We start from the raw sequence: 14,870 nt of genomic DNA on the forward strand, positions 1-14,870 counted from the left end.
AGTTGTGCATATATCAAGTCGTTCATAGTGTCCTCGTGAAATATCACGATAAAAACTCACGATACGTCGACCGAGCGCCCTCACTTTACAGATAGTCGACTAATACGCTAGCTCTCTGATATTTACGAGATCTGTCCACAAACTTCCGGAACGTTCGTAGTTTCGCGCCAATGGTGTGTTGGAGTGAAATGTGGCTGGCATCCCTGCACACGCCTGTGTTTAATGTGTAGCTGCCATAAGTTTCATTTTTGTATGTCTGTTAGTTATTGTTCAGAGCTGTGGTGACTACAACTTTGTGTAGCACAGTTTACGAATTTTTGAGATGGCAGAGTTAGAGGAGCAATGCGTCTGCATTAAATTTTGCGTGAAACTCGAAACCTTTACAGAGACACACCAAATGATGCAGGAGGCCAACGGTAATGAATGCTTAATCCAAAAGCGGCATTACGAGTGGTTCACACAGTTTAAAAATGACCTGACGGAAGCTAAAGACGAACCTAGATCAGGACGCCCTTCGACGTCTGCCGACGATCTCGTGTCAGGAACAACAACTAAATTGTGTGTGCCGATCGAAGACTGACTGTCCGAGACATTGCAGAAGAAGGTAACATTTCAGTTGGATCATGTCATAAAAATCTACATCTACATGGTTACACTGCAGTTCACACTTAAGTGCCTGGCAGAGGGTTCATCGAAACATTTTCATGCTACTTCTCTATCATTCCACTCTTGAATGGCGCGTGGAAAAAATGAACACCTAAATCTTTCCGTTGGAGCTCTGATTTCTCTTATTTTATTATGATGATCATTTCTCCCTACGTAGTGGGTGTCAACAAAATATTTTCGCATTCAGAAGAGAAAGTTGGTGACTGAAATTTCGTAAATAGATCTCGCCGCAAAGAAAACCGCCTTTGTTTCAATGACTCCCACCCCAACTCGCGTATCATATAAGTGACACACTCACCCCTATTGCGCGATAACACGAAACGAGCTGCCCTTCTTTGTACTTTTTCTATGTCCTCCGTCAATCCTACCTGGTAAGGATCCCACACCGCGTAGCAATATTCCAGCAGAGGACGGACAAGTGTAATGCAGGCTGTCTGTTTAGTGGGTTTGTCGCATCTTCTAAGTGTTCTGCCAACAAGACGCAGTATTTGTTCCACCTTCCCCTCAATATTATCTACGTGGTCTTTCCAATTTAAGTTGTTCATAATTGTAATTCCTAGGTATTTAGTCGATTTATCGTATACCCTAAATTTATCGGATTTCTTTTAGTACCCATGTGGATGACCTCGCACTTTTCTTTGTTTAGTGCCAATTGCCACTTTTCGCACCATACAGAAATTCTCTCTAGGTCATTTTGTAATTGGGATTGATCGTCTGATGATTTTACTAGACGATAAATTACAGCGTCATCTACAAACAATCTAAGGGGGCTGCTCAGATTATCACCTAAATCATTTATGTAAATCAGGAACAGCAGAGGGCCTATGACACTACCTTGCGGAATGCCAGATATCACTTCTGTTCTACTCGATGATTTACCGTCTATCACTACGAACTGTCACCGCTCTGAGAGGAAACCACGAATCCAGTCACACAACTGAGACGATACTCCATATGCACGCAATCTGATTAATAGTCACTTGTGAGGAACGGTATCAAAAGCCGTCTGCAAATCTATGAATATGGAATCGATCTGAGATCCCTTGTCTACAGCACTCATTACTTCATGGCAATAAAGAGGTAGCTAGCTAAGTTGCACAAGAACGATATTTTCTTAATCCGTGTTTGTTATCTATCGATAAGTCATTTTTTCAAGGTGCTTCATAATATTCGAGTATAGTATATGCTCCCAAATCCTATTGCAAATTGAGGTCAGTGATATGGGTCTGTAATTCACTGGGTTACTCCTATTTCCTTTCTTGAATATTGGCGTGACCTGTGCTACTTTCCAGTCTTTAGGAATAGACCTTTCGTCAAGTGAGCGGTTGTATATGATTGCTAAGAAAGGCGCTATTGTGTCTGCATACAGTACTCTGAAAGGAGTCTGACTGGTATACCGTCTGGACCGGAAGACTTGCCTTTCTTAAGTGATTTGAGTTGTTTCGCAACACCTAAGATACCTACTTTTATGTCACTCATGCTAACAGCTGTTCTGGTTTCGAATTCTGGAATATTTACTTCGTCTTCTTTCGTGAAGGAATTACGGAAAACTGTATTTAGTAACTCCGCTTTAGTGGCACCATCATCGGTAACATATCCATCGCTATCGCGAATCTCTTTGGGTTTTCTACCATATTTTGAGACAATGTTTCATTGTGGAAACTATTAAAAGCATCTCGCATTGACGTCCGCACTAAATTTGGAGCTTCCGTGAAACTTAGCCAGTCTTGGGGATTTTGCGTTCTTCTGAATTTGGCATGCGTTCTTCGTTGCTTCTGCAACAGTGTACTGACGTGTTTTGTGTACCATGGTGGATCAGTCCCGTCTCTAATTAACTTATGCGGTATGAATCTATCTATTGCTGTCGAGACTGTATCTTTGAATTTGAGCCATATTTGGTCGCCATATTTGGTCTACACTTACATAATTAGCTTGGAAGGAATGGAGGCTCTCTCTTAAGAAGGCATCAAGCGAATTTTAATCTGCTGTTTTAGATAGATATTTTTGCGTTCATTTTTAGTGGTTTTGGTTGATATGGTTTTGAGCCTCGCTACAACGTGACACTGCATCTTGGAATGCACCGTGTTGCCGCCATGTTCGTCTCACGGCTCATGACTCAAGACCAGAAAGACCTCTGTGAAGACTTCTTGGATCGCGCAAATGAGAACGGGAAGTTCCCTAAGAGAATCATAACGGGTTATGAGGCGTGGGTCTTGTAATATCAACGCCAATATTGTTGTGTCGCAAGCGTGTGCGACCGTGCTCGACATTTTAACGAATATTTTTCCAGAAATGAGTTTTGAGCCTATATGTGAGGAACTGAAATGTTCAAATGTGTGTGAAATCTTATGGGACTTAACTGCTAAGGTCATCAGTCCCTAAGCTTACACACTACTTAACCTAAATTATCCTAAGGACAAACACACACCCATGCCCGAGGGAGTACTCGAACCTCCGCCGGGATCAGCCGCACATTCCATGACTGCAGCGCCTAGACCGCTCGGCTAATCAAATGGTTCAAATGGCTCTGAGCACTGTGGGACTTAACTTCTGAGGTCATCAGTCCCCTAGGACTTAGAACTAATTAAACCTAACTAACCTAAGGACATCACACACATCAATGCCCGAGGCAGGATTCGAACCTGCGACCGTAGCGGTCGCGCGGTTCCAGACTGTAGCGCCTAGAACCGCTCGGCCACCACGGCCGGCGCTCGGCTAATCGCGCGCGGCAATGAGGAACTGATAAAAGACTTATAATTATATTGTGATTTATTATTATATTGTGAAATAACAACAATATAGTTTATTGTTTTTATAACCAGTTTTCTACAAAGAGTAAACATATAACAAAAGATAATACCACTAAAGGAATGTATTGGCATTGTATTGTCTGTGGAATTGTTCCTTCTTCTGCTCTTCTTCTCTATGATGTATGAAGCGGATGAGATCGAAGATAAGCTGAGGTCTGTTCTTTTAAAATATTGTAAAAAGTAGTCATAAGTGATAAAAAAAGTACGATTTACTAAATGGAGCGGCAATTTTAAACTGTAGAAATAATCAGACACTAATTTTGTAGAATTCGATGGAGTAAATCCATCTGATGGACGAAAACGGTGGCAAATGAAGCTGCCAAAGATACCTCCAGATGCGCACGGTAGAAATTTCTGTTGTGGTTCAGAAGAAAATAATCGCCAACGCGTAAAATGGTGAAAGTGCGGATGATTAATAGTTGCCAAACGCTGCGAAAGTTTTTATGCTCTCAACGACGTAGATAACTTCCGGTTTTCCAGTAAAGTATGCGATATTGCTCTTCGTTCTGAGTGAAAAATGTGTTTCTTCGTCTGTCTGCGAGCAGAGTGGTTATATGGCTACTAGCGAACACACCACATATTAAAAAGGGTAACGCATTGAGATGCATACTTCTTGTGAGTATTCGTAAAATAAATTGTTTATAAACACGTTCCAACTACTCCTGAAGGTATGAGTGAGAGAATTGTCAGAGCATAATTATGCTTCGATAAGTGCCGAAGTGATAAGGAATACCACTCAAACCATGATAAGAAGATTGTAGCACTGCATTGATACCAATGGTCATCACTTCGAATACCTTCTATAAATGGACGTGACCTTCAAAGACCTTACTGTTACACATCATTGGATTCGTCTCGATAGGCGCTATCTGATAATAAGTACCAAACTGTAGCATCCCATTTAGAAAAACAAATTTGACCTTCATATTAAGGCCCCCGTTGTTCTATGCAACATTTGTGCCACAAACTTTTCAGCTACTAATCATACTTTCGCAGTTATTCTAGGTGGCAATAGTTAGGGACTCACCCTGTATAATGAAGTTATTTTCAGTTTACTGAGTACCTATGTGTGGTTGTTAAGTGAGCTGTTATGTAAAAAACTGTCATGTGTAACTTGTTGTCAATATATACTGACAATTTCGATTTAATTGTCTCATTGTCGATTTCATTGTCTCAGCTATCACTGGCTGGAATGGTTTTCACAGCATAAGAGTTATCAAATGGGTCACCCCAGCAGCAACTCTCTCAACACCTGAAGAGCCCCAGAGGCTTAAATTCGTTCTCTCTATAACAGATGTAAGCCACCTAGGTGTTATGGAACTACACACATTTCAACGTAAATCAGGTAACGCATTACAGCAGACTACTGTTCTGGACCTCAGCATTATCATACATACCCACCTTGAAAAATATGCTGTTGATGTGTGGTAAGGTGCCAGCAAATCCAGAATAGATGACTTTTATCCAGTCTACCAATAACACAATTAATGGTGAGAGAAGTCATTTATTATTTCTCCACCAACTGACAACAACACAATTACATGGCTTTACAGTATGCTAGACAGCAGCAAGATTTCGCATTTATCTATTCAATCCCTTTCCCATCAGCGTTACACATTCACACACTGATTAAAACAACGTACCTTACGAAAAGCCCACTTAAGAACAACACATAGGTACTCAATAAACTGAAAATAATTCCATTATGTAAACACAAATTCAGTGAAGTTGTTTTGCCTACTCACGTGAGAGAACAGGACAGGAAATTCTTGGGAGGTCTGTCTGTAATGCAAGTGAGTACCACTCGTGGTGGGATAGATTGCCTTTCCTAGATGAATTGTAGAACTACCGTACAGGATTACTAAGAATCAATTTCCTCTCTAGCAGTGTAGAGCAGTGCTCAGAGATTTAACTACATCCTGTCCATAGCAGTTCCTTGTGTTGGTATTATTGGTAAACACACCTGTGCATGTCTGGGCACATTGTCGTCTGTGATTCAAATGGCATTCTGCTCAGGACTTCATAAAAATACGCTGAAGTTACTTCTTGTGGCGTAATGGGCCAGATAGAATGGGGAACCGGCTGCTCGCTGTTCAGTTTGAAGACGAATCGTGAAGGGGGGAAGCACATAACCACAATCTGATGACCTACCTTCCCTCGCACTTGTACCGTCCAGCTCAGTCCTCTCCAACATGTTACACCCCCAGAAAACAGTTTAACGCTGAATACTGCTCTACCGCACCTAGATGTGGTACACACTTTCAAAAGCGTTCTTAACCTACTTCATTTAACAGTAAACATTAATTTTACGCCAGTGAAACACGATTTTTAGTAATCTGCTGGTTTTCTGACCTCTGCAATGGGGAAACTATTCCTAGAGTGCCCGGGGCACTAAATCACCTCAGGCTCTGCCAACAAGCCTTCCCGCGCACCGTAAGAGGAAAGGGGAACGAAGAAGTGGCAGAGGTGCACAAAGTACGGTGCAGACGACTCACTTGGCGGCGAGCAGCGCGGGCACGAGCCGGCGCGCCTCGGTGTCCATGACGGCGCCCTGCGCGCTGCGGTTGACGATGGCGGCCAGCAGAGGCAGCAGCAGCGCCAGCAGCGCCGCCACGCCCGCCAGGTAGGCGCGCGCCAGCCGCCCGCCGCGCTCGCAGCGCCACGTCGCGGGGAACACGCGCGCCGCCACCAGCCCCACCAGCACCAGCCTGCGCGACACCACAACCACTCTGGTCAGCGCCAGCCATATCTTGTCCCCCTAGCAGACACACTTGTTCATGAACAAACAAAAAAAAATGTAAATTGCCAACATACAGTTGCTGTATGGCATCGAACGAAAGGTTCAAATGGTTCTGGGCACTATGGGACTCAACATCTGAAGTCATCAGTCCCCTACACTTAGAACTACATAGAACCTAACTAACCTAAGGACATCACACACATCCATGCTCAAGGCAGGATTCGAACCTGCGACTGTAGCAGCAACGCGCGAACGAAAGGTATCGATACTTTCCTCATAAGAAATATCGCATGAAAACCATGGATACATTAATGATCAATACTTAACAGCCCCATTGCACTTCCGTCAGCCTCTCAGTTGAAACCATATGCGTGACAGCTTGTTAATGCCGCAATTTTTTACACTTGGTACCTCAAAACAACAAATTTTTGATTTACAAGGGTATTTCGGAAAGTAAAGATACACCGTACGCCAGAGGAACAGAAGAGTTTTGGCGAGCAAGTTGGCAATGCTAGTGTTAACCTTGAACCATTAGCTTTCTCCTCGCGGTCGTTCGGCAGTTGAACGTTGCTTCTGGTTGGAATAGGTCGTGTTTAAAATGGCTGCGCCGATTCAGAATCCCGCCAAATGCGAAGTGCGCTCTGACATACGTTTTCTTCGTGCAAAAGGTCAGCGACCAGCGGATATTCACAAAGAAATTGTTTCTGTTTATGGGAACATTATTAATTGACGAAATGTAATGAAATGGTGTCGTCATTTCTCTGAACGTAGGACCGATGTTCATGACGAACAAAGAACAGGTCGACCATCTGCGATCTCTGATGCCCTTCTTCGGAGAACGGAGGAAGCAATTCGTGCGAATAGACGTCTCACATTGAAAGAATTGCATCAGATCATACCGGACGCGTCAATGACCACTCTTTATGACGTTGTGACTGTCAAGTTAGGGTACAGGAAATTGTGTGCACGCTGGTTTCCAAAACTGTTAACGGAAGAACACAAAAAGAAAAGGATTGGCTTTGCACTCGACTTCCTCACAGATGATGAGTTCCTTGACCACATTGTGACAGGTGACGAGATGTGGGTTTATCACCATACATCTGAATCCAAGCAACAATCAATGCAATGGCGCCATTCGAATTCACCAAAAGCCAAGAAATGCAAAACGTCGATTTCAGGGAAGAAAATCATGGCTTCTGTTTTTTCCGACAGACAAGGAATTCTTCTTTGGAATTTATGCCTCCTGGAACGACAATTAATGCTGCTGCATATTGCCAGACTTTGAAACGTCTTCGAAGGGCAATTCAAAACAAACACAGGGGAATGCTGACAAGTGGAGTCCGCTTGCTTCATGACGACGCTCGGCCTCACACAGCACTCGTAACCAAAGCACTACTCAAACAATTCAAATGGGACGTATTTGACCATCTCCCATGCAGCTCGGATCTTGCGCCCACCGACGTCCATGTCTTCCGTTACCTGAAGTCACATCTTGGTGGAAAATCATTCCATGACGATGAAGAGATCAAAGATGAAATTGAAATGTGGTTCCGACAACAGGCGGCAACCTTCTGTGTCTGTGGGATACAAAAGCTTGTGCACCAACTTAACAAATATTTGGATAACGGGTGTGATTATGTCGAAAAATAACAAATATTCCAGTTAATAAGATGTAACTGATGTTTACTAAATAAATGTTCTATTTAAGGACTGACAGCCATTGTATCCTTACTTTTCGAAATGCCGTCGTACATTCTTCTTCCATTCATTTCATCATGTATGCATACTAACAAATATGTAATGCTCAGTTCATCCCCTTATTGTCTAGTTAAGTAAATAACTTTTACCTTTCTGATGTAGGGGAGTGTTTTCATTTCCACGTTTGAAGTATTGCGTGATCGTTTTGATGTTTCAAGTGATATATTGGAGGGAGGCCCCGACTTAATTTTTATGGATCAAAATGCGAGACTGTGTCGAACAGTGCTGATGCAGGAGCTCTTGGAACGACAGGATGTTTGGTGAAGGGAGTGACCTGCCTGCTACCTCGTCTGAAATTCCATCAAGTACTTGTGGCATGAATTGGGGAGAAGTACTAAAGTAGGTCCACATGCACCAATGACCATCCAGCAGTTGTCAAAAGCACTGGTAGAGGAATGGAATGCCCTACCACAAGAACTCTTTACCAATTATGTGGCTGGCATGGGAACATGTTGCAAAGCGTGCACTGCCCTCTGTGGTTAGAACACAACCTATTAAGAACCATGCCTCATCTTCTGTAATGTCCAGAGGACCATCATAAATTGCGGTGATTTCAATGCAGTTATAGGCTTTGAATAAAACTGCAATTTCTGTTCACCTCATTGTGTATCTCTTTCAGTTGTCTTCTGGACTATACTGTTGCAGTTCTCTTCATGTATGATCCAAGCTGCATGGTCCTTGGCAATGACACATCATGTGGAAGTTACTTTTGTCATTGCTTTTTGCGTACCAGTGAATTATTACATTAAAACTTTATGTATATTTTATTGGTAATATATTATAACTGTAGTCATCTGTGACATGTTAAAAGTGTCAGTGAGGATGAGTTCTATTTATTTTGTTGGGGAAACATGTACAAACTGTGAACTCTTCCTCCCCCCCCCCCCCCCCGCCCCTCCACACACACACACAAAATCGAATGCTGAATCTCCTCCTCTCCTCATGTTCGTAACTCAAGAATTGAAATTAGAATCCGTTTCAGTGCTGTGTAAGTCTGTATTGGTTAAGAGGCAACTGCTATCTAATTGGGCCACAACTGAATTCCTAACTTTAGCTGACATTTCAATTCTGGAATAGGAGGAGTAGTTCTGCTTGAAACTTCTCCCCACACCCGCTACTGACGCCACAAATGGTAGGATACTTGTGAGCTCTGTGCGTCTCCTATCAGTTGAGATGAGATATGCATGGTCCCAGCCAAAAATATTTTCACTTCCATACCAGCAGAAAAGAATGAAATTAACCTGCAGCTTTCCACTGTTTTTGTCTGTCGTTTACCAGCGGATTTGTAATGACCAAACAATAACATAATAACTGTAAATTTTCTTCTGTTTGTGTAACGTAACACTACTAAATCTAAAGAAATATCACAGTATTAGCTGTTTCAAACTTTCCCATCTGTGAACTGTGTTCACTTAAAGATTTGAACTCTACTGCCTGATACGCAAACTGAACATAGTCAATACACTCAGAACTAGTTGTGCTCACATAACAGTAGATTTTTTCATGATGAGTGATGGTGAGTAAATAAGCTATTGTGTGTGCAATAATATCAGCTGCCCTTGCATGTCTGCCTGTTCAGGACAGCATAACTCATGATGTGCACCCCGCTGGTAGTAGGGCAAGGCCAGTGCAGCACTACACTGTATTTATGCCAAATTTATTCAAGATGGCAGATCCAAGATGCCGGCGATAAATGTGGAAAAATCGCAATGATGTCATGGTGGGAAGTTCAAATTTTGGTGGGAAAATAGTTCAATTGGTCTACGTCCACTAACCTAATCCCCTCCCCCTCTCCCCCCAAACAAATGGCGGGAAAATTTTGGCGGGGAGAAAAGGACAACTGGGCTACCTCCACTAACCTAAGAAAATGGCGGGAAAATTTTGGCGGGAAAAAGGACACTTGGTCTACTCTACCTCCACTAACCTAAGTTATCCAGCCACCACCTCATCCTTGAAATTGGCGGGTAAAGGACTCTGCCTTTGCCAGACTGGTGGGTGGGAATGATGTAAGTCTTTATTTTGCATGCAGTGTTTATTTACACAATTTGAGTTGTCATAGGCAGTAGCTCTATCCATTGTGTTCACCATAAGGTCCAGAGTCCAGCTGACCTAGTACACAGTACTGCCATAGAGGGTGCTGTCATCCCATGGCACATGGGGAAAAACTGTGGGAAAAGGACTCAGTCTGTGTCTAGCTGCTGGGGAGAGGAAGGAGTGTACTTCATTTATTTTCAATGGGAATATGGATCACTTTATTTAGGGACAGATTTCATATAGTTTATTTATTACGCTGATACAAAAAACTTGCCCTGACATGCTTGGGGTCACAATAAATAGCCTATAGATCTACAAACTACTCGTAAAGTACCGAAATAATGCAGCACACTGATGTGCAGAGATGCAAACAACTCGTAAATTGTCAAAATAATGCATTGCACAGCGCTCTGCAAACACACTCACTAATTATAAACTGTTCAAATAAAGCATTGCACAGCCTACAGAGATGGTCACCCAGTACACTGATGTACAGAAACATTCACTACACGTAAAATTGGCAAAATAAAGTATGTTTAATGCTCTGCGAACAATCTCATAACGCTTAAACAGCTTAAATAATGCAGTGCACAAACAATCACTGTTTGTAAAAACGCTTTTGGACTATCGTTAAGAAATTCCCTGCAATGTATCAGCAAACTGTTCCCTACAGAGTTCGAGGCAGACTGATGACCAGATGCATTCTTCCTCATGATCCTAATGGGAAAGCCTGTCTCACATGCAAGAGTCCTCTGGCCATGCAAGTGTTTACCTAGCCAACATGAGTGATGCGTAACTTTCATAGCTGCGGCTCCAGTGTCGAGCAAGATGTTTGCATTGTGACTCACCCTCACAGCCCTAGCTAAAAGGTTGTCAGTGTTCTATTGGCATCACATGTCTGTGTAAATAAGAGCCAAGTCTCCCTCTCGGAAATCGTAAAGTGTCACAGAAATAGTTAATGGTCGCTTTCGTGATGTCCCAGCTTGTCCGCATCGAAATTATTCTCCCAACAGGACCAATTTACGAAAATAGCCCAGAATAACAACGAATGCATTCTTCCTGATGGTCCTAATGAGGCACTCCATCCATCGCATGTTACCCGTCCCAGAAATCCTGCATTCAACATACGTCTCAGAAACGATAAATGTTCTCACTGCTAAAAGCCTTCATCATACCTGTGGATGCTTGCAAAAACACCATTAATCATAAGAGTATCGTTGTTGTTTGGAAAGAGAACACTGTGTAAGCACAGACAGGAAAATCAGAACAATTTCACAAACAGAATTCGAAGCACTGTCCTATAGAAGAGAAAAATGGCTGAAATTTTTGGTGTCCAACAGCCGCTCATATGGAGATGTCCTGATGTCACAATGGCAGAGGGGCAGCATCCTGCCAGAGATGGGTGGTCTGCTTCAACTTGCCTTTGAACACATGAACAAAGAAGACACCACATTACTCACAGAAATTACCATATTTACCTTCCCCTGTCTTGTTCAAACCAATCTGTAGAGGCTACATGAAATCCGTCTCTAAGTAAAGTGATCCAACTTCCCATTGAAAATAAATAAAGTACACTCCTTCCTCTCTGCAGCAGCTGGACACAGGCTGAGTCCTTTTCCCGCCATTTTTCCCCAGACTGCCATGGGATGACAGCACCCTCTGGTGGCGGTACTGTACTCTAGGTCAGTTGGACTCCAGGCTTCATGGTGAATACAATGGATGGAGCTACTGCCTATGACAACTCAAATTGTTTAAGTAAACACTGCATGCAAAATAAAGACTTAATCCATCCTGTCCAGCAACCCAGCAAAGGCAGACTCCTTTTCCCGCCAAATTCAAGGATGAGGTGGTGGTTGGGTAACTTAGGTTAGTGGAGGCAACCCAAGTGACCTATTTTCCCGCCAAAATTTTCCCGGCATTTTCTTAGGATAGTGGAGAGAGCTCAATTGACCTTTTCTCCCCACCAAAATTTTCCCGCCTTTTCCTTGGGGGGGGAGGGAGAGGAGGTGGTTAGGTTAGTGGAGGTAGCCCAATTGACCTTTTTTCCCAACCAAAATTTTCCCAGAATTTCTGTGGGGGGGGGGGGGGCGGGGGGAGGAAGATGGGAGGTGGTTAGGTTAGTGGAGGTAGCCCAATTGATCTATTTTCCTGCCAATATTGAACTTGCCGCCATGATGTCATTGCAACATTGCCACATTTATAGTCGCCATCGTGAATCTGCCATCTTGAATAAATTTGACAACAATGCAACATGGGGCCATACCAGCCTTACCCCACTATTCCCTCTCTCCCTCCTCCAAATTTGACCCAATGCACAATGCATGAGCATGTGCAGCCTCACTGCCAAGCAGTGCATGAGAGAGTCATGGGCATTAGTGCTCAGCTATGCATTGTGCTATTGAAGAAGCTATATGTTATAAAATGCGTACATTATGCAACAAATAGTGCTGAAGCGTGGATTCCACACATTGAAGATTGTATAAGCATGGTATTTATCACTTTCAATTATATCACATAGTGCATATTAACCAACTTGTTAGGTTAGGTTAGGTTGGATTTTCACAAATAGTGTGATAGAGATCAAAAGTCAATGAGTAAACAGCTTTTCCAAAGAGCAATTATTTTTCCCTTATTCGCGTTATATTCTTCAAATCAAGAAATATCTTGTACTATACACTAAAGTCCTTCCTCAGGCTTCAAGCTATGAATTCAGTTCAGGAGGTTAATCGTGAAAACGTAACAGATAGGATTACTTTCGCATTTATACACGGTCCAAATACATTAATTTGACCACTGGCTATATTCGACATCACTTTTAATAATCACTCACAGATGGCAGGTGGCAGCACTAGCAGTGGAGGGTACATAAAGCGCGCCGGCCGTGGTGGTGGGGGGGGGGGGGGGGGGGTGGAAGCGGAAGCACTGGACCAATATTCTAGGATGAGTCACATGTGCTTTTAGGCAATCTCCCTTGTATGCATTTCCGAACAACTAAAGCAGGTTGCCAATCTTTAAATCTTATCGAGATCTGATTTTATATTTACGCTGCTTTTTTTCAACAGTGCGTTGTCATAGCCAAATGCGCCATCTACAAAAGGTTTGAGTCTACCATTGATATTTTCTGGTAGGTCATTAACATACAACATGAAGTAGAAGGGTCCCAATACCCATCCCTGTCACCAGCTATTTCTACAGATGTCGATGACTCTTCACCCGAGATAAAATGCTGCGCCCTTCCTACAAAGAAATCCTCAATGTAGCCACAAATTTTTGACACCGATATGATCGTAAGGCATGTCTCCACAATATCCTTTCTTCGAGGAGTCCTACCTACAAGGTATGAAGGAGAACTTTGAAGTTTGGAAGAAATAGAGATTCAGCTAAAATAGGAAATACCTCGAAAAATGCAGGCTGGAAAATAAATGAAGATGTTAGCGACTCTGCAGGTTGCGCTGTTGTATTTGACCAGCAACGGCACCTGTGCAGTGTCATCAATACGTTGCGAGTGTCAGTCGTCATCAGAACAGTGCTCTGCGTAGTTTTTAGTGCATTATGTCGGAGCCAAGTGTATTCCAACGTGGACAAATTGATGGTGCTCGTACAGTGGGTACTTCGTAGCCAAGGTAGCCAAATGTTTGGTGCTTCTGGAGGCACCGTATCGAAGATTTATACGGCATACAGGAGAAGCGGTAAAGCGTCATCCGTTAAGTCACAACGCGGACGAAAGAATGTGTTGAGCAATCGTGATGGATGATCGTTGAAGAAGATTATGACGAAATGTAAGAGGTAGACAGCTGTAAGAGTCACTGCCGAACTGAACGTCGCACTCGCGAAATCTGTCAGCACCAAAACAACACACCGAGCGAGGTAGCGCAGTGGTTAGCACACTGGACTCGCATTCGGGAGGACGACGGTTCAAACCCGCGTCCGGCCATCCTGATTTAGGTTTTCCGTGATTTCCCTAAATCGCTCCAGGCAAATGCCGCGATGGTTCCTTTGACAGGGCACGGCCAACTTCCTTCCCCGTGCTTCCCTAATCCGATGAGACCGATGACCTCGCTGTCTAGAGTCCTCCCCCACAACAACCCAACCAACCAAAACAACACGAAGGGGGCTGCGTAAGCAGGCTATTGCAGGGCGAGCTAGAATTCCAAAAACACTCATGCCAGTAACAGGAAAAAGTGGTAATGAAGTCATGAAACCTCGAATGTAGTCTGATGAATCTTGCTTCCAACTTCTAGCCGAGTTTACGTCTCAAGAGAGAAACGTGGAGGCAGCTACATCTGGTATTCCATGAACCCCAAGGTTAACTGTACAAGGTCGCATTACTGCCAAGGATTATGTGGCCATTTTGGCCGATCAGATCCATCCTGTGGTACAATGTTTGTTCCCCAATGGCGATGTTACGTTCCAAGACGACAGGGTCCCTGTTTACAAACCTCGTGTCGGTGAGGACTGGCTTTGTGAGCACGAGGATGAACTGTCTCATCTCCCCTCATTAGCACAGTCTCTTACCTCAATATTATCGAGGGTTTGTGCTCTGCTCTCCTGAACGTTCCATCATTTTGCACGAAGCGTGGTATACGATTCCCTAGAAAACCATACTGGACCTATATTTATCCATCCCGGGACAACTGGAAGCTGTTCTGAGTGCCAGGGTGTTTCCTACGACATACTAGGCATGGTAATGTGTTATGTTTCTGGCGTTTCCATATTTTTGCCATCACCCTGCATGTTAGTGAGGTGGTAAAAATGGTTTAATTCCACATAAACCTTAAGCCAATAAGGATGTTGAATTTTACAGGAAGAATTCAGTTCCATGAAATTAGATCTCGCTCGCTACACTTGAAGCTATTTTAGTA

The 14,870-nt window shown here is 43.3% G+C and overlaps 1 protein-coding gene across 2 annotated transcripts in view; it reads right to left on the reverse strand.

Annotated features, from left to right (window-relative positions):
* Positions 1 to 14,870, reverse strand: part of LOC124595643 (diacylglycerol lipase-beta-like) — an 855,670-nt gene that overhangs the window by 136,832 nt on the left and 703,968 nt on the right. For both annotated transcript variants that reach the window (XM_047134491.1, XM_047134481.1), the window contains exon 5: positions 5,972 to 6,184. In XM_047134491.1, the coding sequence (XP_046990447.1) occupies positions 5,972 to 6,184 (213 nt within the window). The remainder of the gene's footprint in view (positions 1 to 5,971; positions 6,185 to 14,870) is intronic.

The sequence above is a fragment of the Schistocerca americana genome, chromosome 1, assembly GCF_021461395.2.
Source record: "Schistocerca americana isolate TAMUIC-IGC-003095 chromosome 1, iqSchAmer2.1, whole genome shotgun sequence".
Lineage (NCBI taxonomy): Eukaryota > Metazoa > Arthropoda > Insecta > Orthoptera > Acrididae > Schistocerca > Schistocerca americana.